The sequence below is a fragment of the Lipotes vexillifer genome, unplaced genomic scaffold (assembly GCF_000442215.2).
Source record: "Lipotes vexillifer unplaced genomic scaffold, Lipotes_vexillifer_v1.1 scaffold1055, whole genome shotgun sequence".
NCBI lineage: Eukaryota > Metazoa > Chordata > Mammalia > Artiodactyla > Lipotidae > Lipotes > Lipotes vexillifer.
In genome coordinates this window covers 1,581,950-1,591,640 of record NW_006785407.1, presented here as the reverse complement: position 1 = coordinate 1,591,640, position 9,691 = coordinate 1,581,950, and the positions used below count along the sequence as shown (strand labels likewise).

General features: G+C 47.6%; 1 protein-coding gene across 1 annotated transcript in view; it reads left to right on the top strand.

Moving 5' to 3' along the window:
- The first annotated feature begins 61 nt into the window (after positions 1 to 61).
- The window catches only part of IGF2R (insulin like growth factor 2 receptor), a 110,618-nt gene continuing 100,988 nt past the window's right edge, over positions 62 to 9,691 (top strand). Inside the window, exon 1 of the mRNA XM_007457582.1 lies at positions 62 to 210. Coding sequence (XP_007457644.1) covers positions 62 to 210 — 149 coding nt within the window. The remainder of the gene's footprint in view (positions 211 to 9,691) is intronic.

The window sequence follows — 9,691 nt, the reverse complement described above, 5'->3', positions numbered from 1 at the left end:
CGGCCCCCGGCAGCCGCGCGCCGCTAGCTCCGCTCCAGCCGCGCAGCCGGGGCCCGGCGCGATGGGGGCCGCTGCCGGCCGGAGCGCCCACCTGGGGCCCGCGCCTGCCGGCCGCCCGCCGCGCTCCGTGCTCCTGCTGCAACTGCTGCTACTGGTCTGGGCCCCGGGGGCCGCGGGGACTCAGGGCGCCGAGTTCCCCGAGCTGTGCAGGTGGGTGGCCCGCCTGGGTGCAGGCTTCTGTCGCGGTGCCCCAGCGCGCGGCGGGCGGGGTGGGGGCCAGGGGCGCTCGGGGGAGGGGCCGAGGCCCCCGAGTCGCCTCTTGGTCCGGGCTTGGGTCAGCCGGTCCCCGAGGGAAAGTTGCCCGCGTGGTGCCGGATGATAAGAGACTAGGGGTCATGGGCGCGGGCGGGGGGCGCGGGGGCTCCGGCGGCCCGGCGCTGGCTGGGGTCCGTCGCCGGACCACTTGTGGCTGTCACTAAGTCCGGGGCGGCTTTGTGTGCGAGCGGCCGGCCGCCGCCACCCGCCTGGGTGACACACTGCGGCCACCTCACGCCCAGCGCTTGCCCTCTCAGCGGTGTGCCTGCGAAAGTTGGAGGACGCAGGAACTACCGCTCTGCTTTGTTCCCACTCCACGTTTTCCTCAAAGTTCCACCAGCGGGGCTTTAGAGGGGGCCATTAGTGTGGAAAGACTCACCCCACCGATGGCCGTGCATTTGGGGGTTTTGGTTTCACTTGCTGATTGCTTTCCTCCATGTGGGTTTTCCATTTTTTCTTTAAAGTAGCCTTTCTGCAGAAGGTGACTTTGGGGTTTTTTTTTTGGATTGGGGGAATGGAGGGTGGTCCTCCAGTATTGGCTTTCAAGACTTCACCCTTCACTTCTCCGAGCCTAACTTCCTGTCTAGTTGTTCACATGATGTCATTGTCTCCGGGTGGATTATTCTAGTGGAGTCTTTTGCTCTGGGAACCATGATTGTATAATCGCACGTCCCAGTGAGGGCTGTTAGTGTCCTGCCATGGCCGGGAGTCCTGGGGCTGGGGAACTGCCAAATCTGAGAATTTTCTAACCAACTTTCTCTGGACTGTTTAGGATGATGGAAAGTACAACTTTTATTTATTTTTTAAACTTTGGTTAAAAAAAAAGGTTGGAAAGTTCTGAAAGATTAGTGAACAGTCAACAGTTATCCCTGGTGTTAGCAAGTTACTTTGCAGAATGAAGTGAGGTTTAGCCCACTTTGAGCTGAATTTTGAGTTTGTGGTGGCGTTTATGGGGTTCATATTCTTCCCTGGCATCAGAGATAGTCCTATTACCCCTGAATTCAGAACTTGGAGAAATTATTACTCTGAGGAGAGTGAGGCTGAGCTCACAATTGAAACGGAAAGGCCCGTATTCTTTCTTTTCCCTGTTTTGGAAAGGGGTAGTGGGGCGGGAGGGAGAGTTTACAGCACATAAGTTAGTAGGCCAGTTAGCCGCCCTAAGATAGTAGTTACTCACGGAAGCCCCCGTTACAGAGAAAAGGGCCCTAGCTGACACAAGGTCAAGCTGCAACTGACCTTTAAAGGAGGAAGTTTTGGAATAATGGCTGCTGTGACCGAACGCATCTGTGAGAAGTTAGCTCAGCTGGGCTAGTGGTGTTGAAGTCTTGGTGTTGTTAGCAAATTGGAATTGATTTCTTAATAGTTGAGGTTAAAGTTGGCCTCGAGGGCAGACCCCTACTCTGCGGCTGCTGTGGGGGCCCTCACTTCTGCGTTAGGGTGGTATTGTCCCAGCGCCGGGAACCTGGTTTATGATCCTCATCTCTAGGTGGACTTCGGCCTCTTGGTCCAGTAGGAAATGGCCGTTGTATCTTGAAATGCTTCGCCTCATGGTCACACATGGGCATAACTTAGGAGATGCTCCATGGTGTTCTGAGGGGATATGCGTTTAGCATGTGCCCTCTGTGGTCTTAGGAGAGCTTTCACGTTGGTTTAGGTTCTTTCTGCCAGCCTTCCTCAGGACCGCAGCCCCAGGCAGGTCACAGCTGGGCTTGTGCACATTTCTTTCCCATTACTGCTCTGTGGTTTTTCCTTGAGACTTCCCCAGAGCTGTGTTTAAAAATCTACACTTCAAACCCCCTATCTGCAAAGTGAATTCTATTTCTTCCTGTTTCAGATGGATTCCTTGGCTTAAATACTTATTAAGACTTGTTTTTTTTTTTGTTTTTTTTTTTTACCCTTGGGGAGGGGGTTTAAAAAAATTGGTTTTCTTGAGTGAGGTAACACTGGCTAAAAGTTCCTTAACTCTAGCACATATTTGAATGGGAACATGGGCTGAACATCTTTTTAAATGCGGTTTGAGAAATTCTACCAAGTAGTACCAAAGCCAGATGTTTTCAGCTGCCTTTTATTCCACCCCTGGGCGTCCACTTGTAAATAACTCCCCAGGTCTCACTGTGAGTGTGAAAAGCAGACTTCTGCTGTTACTGTTTGTGCAGCTTGTCGGTGGTAGCAGTCCCCATAGACACCGGGTCACGTTCCAAATGTTTGTAAATTGGTTGGTTGTAACGAGAAACATGTTTTTCCGTGGAAAACTCTCCTGTTCCTGGTGGTTTGCTGCCTGGCGCGGTTTCCAGATCCCCTCAGGCGCAGGTTTGGGGTGCCCAGATGCCACCCAGCATCAGCTAGAGCCCTTGGCAGGCAGTTCTCGTGTCACTGGAAAATGGAGTTGGATTTCCGGGAAAACAACCTCTCCTCCCAAGCCCAGCTCTCTAGAACCTGAGAGGGTACTTTTCACCTGCAGTCCCTTAGGACCAACACGAGGGAGGTCTGGGCCTGCTTCAGGGTTGCCTGAAGGGCACCCGTGTGGCTCTGACCCCTCCTGGGGTGAGGGTGGTGGTCAGGGTGCTGTCCCATCGCAGTTCGTTAATGGCGGGGATGAAGGCGACACCAAAGCAACTGACTAAGCAGCAGCTTTCATATCTTTGTGTCTGTGGAGAGAGCTGGGCAGTGAAAAGCAGGCACGACAAAGGCAAGTTTCCCAAAGTGTATCTGCTCTCTCGGCACTTTTAGCGCTTGTTCGTTGGAGAGCCTCAGTTGTGTGTTTTTTAAGCTTCACAAGGATTGACGCACCAGGTGAGTCCTATGCTGTGGAAAAAGTCGGTGATTGTTATCACTCACCTATTTCTCGGGAGGTGGTGTGTAGTAGAAAGAAAGCACTTGAATCAAGAGGCCAGTGTGACTGCCCGTGGGACTGGCACGCATGGAGGGCCTGGGGCCCGAAGGAGTGCTGTGCTGGTGAGGGATGTCCAAAGGTCGCTGGGGCAGGACCCACGAGAACAAGAGGTGAGGGGGGCAGAGGGCATGGCAGAGGGCAGCCATGCAGAGTCACGAAAGTGACCGAAGGCCCTCCACTTGTCCACAGCTTTACTCTTTACTGTGTGAGATAGATACATTTTGTAAAAGGCCATCTTACATATGTAATTGGTTAGTTTCCACCCTTTATTTTGGTGTTAACAACTTCTTAATGAGTGCGGTTCTAACAGTTTGTACTAGTTATAAAGTAACGCTTTGGGCTGGCTTGATTTAGGTAGTTAAGTACCTTAAAATTTATTCAGAACAAGTTTTCCCCCAATTGTTTGGGTTTAAATGCTGGAAAGTTTTTGTTACATTGAGGACAAGAGAATAATGAAGCCAGCTGGGAGTTGAGGTTGGTTTAGTTGATGTTTCTAAGGAGATATTTTTTTTCCCTATGATTTTTCTGAAGGAATAGTGCTTATATGCCTAATTTAGGCCACATGTTGAACCTGGACCACATCCATTTGTGTATGTTTCTTGCAGCAATAAGTGTGTGTAGCCCAAGATTGTTAATTAGGGGTATGTTAGACCACATGCTTTAATTCTTAGAACAGCGTCCTGACAGATTCCCAGGAAATGAATTCCTGATTGGGCTTCATGTCTTTTATCATTGTTTCACGGAGGGATTTTTAAAAGATGGAGTTGAGTAAAATAATTAGATGTCTCATCTTTATTTTGATCTTGGCATATAAAACTGTATTGTGCTGGGCAGAGAGAATTCATGAGGGTCGAAGAACTGGGACTGATGGTGGAAAGTAGCTTGTTCCTTTGCAGATACTGTTCTTTTTCTCCTTTTTCTTTTCTCTTTCCTTTTTATTGTCCCAGCCACGAGCCCTCTTGGTAGTGCCCCCACTGGTCATGGAGGTGGAGGTAGCTGAGATCCGGTATACCTGTGGGTCCTTTGTATCTTCCTTATAGCTGGCTCATGACCAGTGAAGGGACAGAGGCCTGAATTTATGCTAATGGTGTCTCCTCCCCTTTAATCCTGGCAAGGTGACACGGGATTCGTTTATTCTCCAAGTATTCCTTAGGCATTTCTTAGGCAGAGGGGAAAACTGGGAAGGGCCAGAGCTGGAGTGGAGACACCACCAACTGAACAGCTCCAGAAGACTGCTGGCTATGACTGCTCCCCCCAGGGAGGCAGCAACAAACGTCCTTCTCCCTTTATTTTTGCTAATTTTATTTTATTTATTAAAAAAATTTTGGGGGGGGCAGTTTTATTTATTTATTTATTTTTGGCTGCGTTGGGTCTGTGTTGCTGTGCACTGGCTTTCTCTAGATTCGGGGAGCGGGGGCTGCTCTTTGTTGCGGTGCGCAGGCTTCTCATTGTGGTGGCTTCTCTTGTTGTGGAGCACGGGCTCTAGGCGCGGGCTTCAGTAGTTGCGGCACGCGGGCTCAGTAGTTGTGGCTCGCGGGCTCTAGAGCGCAGGCTCAGTCGTTGTGGCGCACGGGCTTAGTTGCTCCACGGCATGTGGGATCTTCCCGGACCAGGGCTCGAACCCATGTCCCCTGCATTGGCAGGTGGGTTATTAACCACTGTGCCACCAGGGAAGTCCTGCAATTTTAAATAATGTGTAGTCTTAGTTTTGATTTTCTTTTTGACCCAAGACTAATCTAAATGTTACTAGTTTTTGGCTATTATGAACAAAGCTGTTGTGCATATTTGTGTATAAGATTTTGTGTGGACATTTCTTTTTTTTTTTTTTTTTGATACCTAGGAGTGGGATTGTTCAGTGAATGGGGAATGAGTGAGCTGTCAAACTGACTTCCAAAGTGGTTGTCCATTTTGTATTCCCATCAGCAGTGTGAAAGTTCCAGTGTTTCTACATCCTTAACAACACTTGATCTTATCAGTCTTTTTAATTTTAGTCATCCTAGTGCGTGTCTAGTGGTATCTCAGTGTGCTTGTAATTTTCATATCCCTACTGACTCATGATGTTGGACATCTTTTTTTGTATTTAGTGGGATGCCTAATGATGAACATCTTTCATGTGCTTATCGACCATTTGGATATCTTTTGTAGTGATTCTTTAAAAAATTTTTTTTTTGTTTTTCCCTCTCGTCCCTTAACACACTTTTTTGGGGGTCATTTTACTGTGTTTTAAGAGTTCTTTATATATTATGGGTCAAGTCCTTTCTCAGGTATGTATAATGTGTATTTTCTTCCAGTCTTTGGCTTGCTTTTTTATTTTCTTAATATATCCTTTGAAGAAAGGATATTTCTTAATTTTGATGGACTTCAATTTATCTTTTTTTTTTTTTAATAGTTTATGCTTTTTGTAGCCTAAGAAATCTTTGCCAGTACCAAGGTTTCTCAACCTCAGCACATTTGACATTTGGCCTGGATAAATCTTTGTTGTGGGGCCTGTCCTTAGCATTGATAAGAGCACCCCTGGTCTCACCCATTAGATGCCAGGAACAACACTTCCCCCCATTTGTGACAAACAGTAATGTCCTCAGACATTTTAAATGACCCCAGGGTGTGGGGGGGAGGCAAAATTACCTCCAGTTGAGAACTGGTCTACTCTTAAGGTCAAAAATATTCTATCCTATGTTTGTTTCTGGAAGTTTTATAGTTTTAACTTTATGTTTAGCCCTGTGATCAATTTTGCAAGTTAATTTTTATGTATGATGTGAGGAAAAGGTGAAATAGAAATAGATCTGTTTCTATTTCCTGATGTTTTATACTGGAGGCTTGCAACTGTGTTTTTAAGGGAGCTTGGGCTATAATTTTCTTTGCTGTACTATTCTTGGCTGAATTTAGTATAAAGAATGTTTGCTTTGTGGAGAGAGCCAGTTAGCTTTTAGTATTTTATATGCTGTGGAACAGTTTTTGTGTAGGATGGACAATTTCTTTTCCTTAAATTTTGGTAGAACTAACTAGTAAAACTATCTGGGCCTGGTGCCTTTGTGGAGGCAGAATGTAGTGGAAGAGGAGTTTTGATTATGGTTTCCATTTCATCTACTTTGTTTATTAAGATTCTGTACTTTTTTTGAGCCAATTTTGATAATCTGTATTTTCTGAGGAAATTGTCATTTTAATTATGCATTCACATATAAATATGTAGCATGCTACATATTTGCTTTTGGAAATACTTTTTGAATCTGTAGGTACCTTTTAAAAATTCCTGATTTTTTTTCCCTTAACATATTTACTAAAGACTTTTCTACCCTTTTTTAGTCTTTTCAAAAGAACTAGCATTTTAATTAATTAATTTATAGTTGACTGCATTGGGTCTTCGTTGCTGTACGCATGGGCTTTCTCTAGTTGCGGCGAGTGGGGGCCACTCGTTTGCAGTGTGTGGGCTTCTCATTGCGGTGGCTTCTCTTGTTGGGAAGCACGGGCTCTAGGCGCACAGGCTCAGTAGTTGTGGCTTGTGGGCTCGGTAGTTGTGGCTCGCGGGCTCTAGAGTGCAGGCTCAGTAGTTATGGCGCATGGGCTTAGTTGCTCCGTGGCAAGTGGGATCTTCCTGGACCAGGGCTCGAATCTGTGTCCCCTGCATTGGCAGGCGGATGTTAACCACTGCACCACCAGGGAAGCCCATAGCATTTTTTTCTTTTTCGTTCACCATCTCTATCACCATTAAATCTTGATTTTATTAATTTCTGCTATTTCTAACTTCTACCTAATTTTTCTTTTTTCTTAAATTTGTTTAATTGTAGTATAGCTGATTTGCAATATTGTGTTAATTTCTGCTGTACAGCAAAGTGATTCAGTTATACATATACTTTTTCGTTATGGTGTATTACAGGATATGGAATATAGTTTCCTGTGCTACACAGTAGGATCTTGTTGTTTATCCTCTTTTTTTCTAGTTTGAGTTGAAAGCTTAGATCTTTTAAGTCAGTTTACATAACTGAGGGATGAATTTAAAGCTATGTGTTTCTTTGTCCTGGGTCCTACGCTACTTAGGTTTTGATACGTAGTTTTTTTTTTTTTTTTTGCTGTACGCTGGCCTCTCACTGTTGTGGCCTCTCCCGTTGCGGAGCACAGGCTCCGGATGCGCAGGCTCAGCGGCCATGGCTCACGGGCCCAGCCGCTCCGCGGCGTGTGGGGTCTTCCCGGACCGGGGCACGAACCCATGTCTCCTGCGTCGGCAGGTGGACTCTCAACCACTGCGCCACCAGGGAAGCCCGATACGTAGTTTTTTAATCCTTCAGTTCTAAATTCCTTCTTGTACCCAAAAGTTCTGACTATTTAAACTTCCTGAACCCACTAATTTTTAAAACTCTTTTCTTTTCCCAGGTAAATGGAGTCCCCCCCGCCCCCCAGCATTGTGGGCAGTAAATGTGGTGAAACTGTGGCCTAGCACCTCGTCAAGTTAATAGTGTTCTGTGTGTTTGGAAAAAATGTTCTCTGCTTGGGTCAGAGTTTCATTAATTGTGCTGTTCAGCCGTTCTTTATCATAACTTATATTTTGTCCTGCTTGGTTTCTCTTTTATGCTTTGCATCTGACTGCCACTTTGGTCTGGGTTCTGGGAGGATGTCACGTGCTCTGTCTCCCAGGCCAGCAATTCTCCTGTTGTTCATAAGCTCTTCAGCTTTCCTGTTGTTCAAAAAAATTCCCACAGGAATGTTTAGAGTTGATGTATATGCACAGCTGCCTGTCCTTCATGGATGCCACAGCTTTCCTCATCCCATGGAAGACGTACTGAAGTTCTGCTCTGATTGTTCTATTAATTCTCTTTCCTTGGGCCCAGTTTCTTTGTTGGCATTTGTCATCTCATTTTCATGGTGTTGGTGCCCTCGTGACAACTGGTGCTTCTTGATTGTGCTCTTTGCAGTAGGCCTTCTCTGGGACGTTTGTGGCCTCTTTTTGTGCAGCTGTGCAGGATCGAGCTGGGAGCAGTTGTTGGAGCTTGGCTGCAAGTTGCTGGGGGGAGACCGGGGGATGGGCAGGGCGTTCCTCTGGCTGGTGTGTCTGTGTGGCTGGTCTGAGGTGCTTTTCTGTCCTAAGTATCACACCCAGCCCTGTTCCTGCTTGGAGACAGCTGCTGGATCTCTGTTGATTGCGGTTGGCAGGGTACAGTGAGGGCTGCCTGCAGGTGGAGTTGGGAGAGCTGGGTTACTGTGCTGGTGTGGCAGATCACTTCTTTTCTCTGGATCTCCGCTTCCTCCTCAAGAGGGCTGGGAGTGGAATTTTGTCCTGCTTTTGAATGTGGACAGTTACTGATCTGCTGAGTTTTGGTTTCCTTCTGTGTCAAATCAGGGTGCTAATCATGTTTTTAGGGTGGTATGAGAACCAGAGTGCGTTTAAGTGCCTGGCCATCCTCAGTGTTCATAAATGGTGGTGGCGGCAGTGATTGCTTTCTTTCTGTACGTTAAGAGTCTCTGCATTAGGTCAGTGATACTTTTAGCTGGTTACTCTGAACCCCCGGCTTCTCCGTTAGTGCCTAGGGCTTTCTGCCTCAACCAGAGGGCGTTTCGTCTTTATCCGTTCTAGCCATTGGCATTCCATGTAAGAGTCCTTTTGAGAAAGAAACATCTCCATCATTTAAAAAAGCTTTAAAACCACTGGGCTGTGTGATTCTCAGGGTCCATTTTGCGTCCAGAGTTCTGTGGTTGCGAGGTATGTATCCTTCAGGATTCCTTTAGCTCTGAGTAGCAGAAAGCCCAACTCGAGTTCGCTTGCACAAGGAGGTGTAGGGTTGGGCGGGTGCCAGGTGCCATATGTCAGGCGGCCCCAGGCCCTTTCCTGCCGTTTTCTTGGCATCGCCCTCCTTCCTGTGGTGGCTGCATTAGTCCACCATCGAGGGGAGAAGAGAGAGCCTCCTTGTTTGTCTTTTGTAGGGGCCCTGGAGGCCCAGAGGACTTCTGCATGGTGTCTGTGGTCAGAAGGGGCTCCCATCCCGGCTTCCCTGGAGGGGGTGGGTGCTGGGTTCTGGGGCGTTTGTTGTAGGTGGGGAGCGGGTGCAAGAATGCGGCCGGCGGGATGGATGTGAAAGCCCTTCGTCAGCTCCACTTTGCTGTACAACTTAAGAACCAGCTGCTGCTGCTGGGGTTTTGAGGTGCCCGAAGCAGTGTGTCACGCGCCTATTTCTGTCCTTATGGTAACCAGTGCGGGGGGGGCCGGCCTGTGTGCAGGGTGGGGAGATCCCAGTCCCTCTAGTTTCTGGGAACGTGAAACTTGCCTTTCAGATCGACCAGAGACCTTCGGTGGGATTTTGCTGTTGCTTTTAGATCCTTTGGTGAACCTGCGGAGGGCAATTTCCCCAGGGTGACGGAGCAGAGTCCTGCACGTGTCACTGCTCATTGGGGGCCGGGAGAGTTGCAGGAAATCAGAGGTTGTGAAAGTATCAATTCTAGTTTTGTTTCAGGATATGGAGGGGCCAGGGAAGGATGAAGGAATGTGGAAAGAGT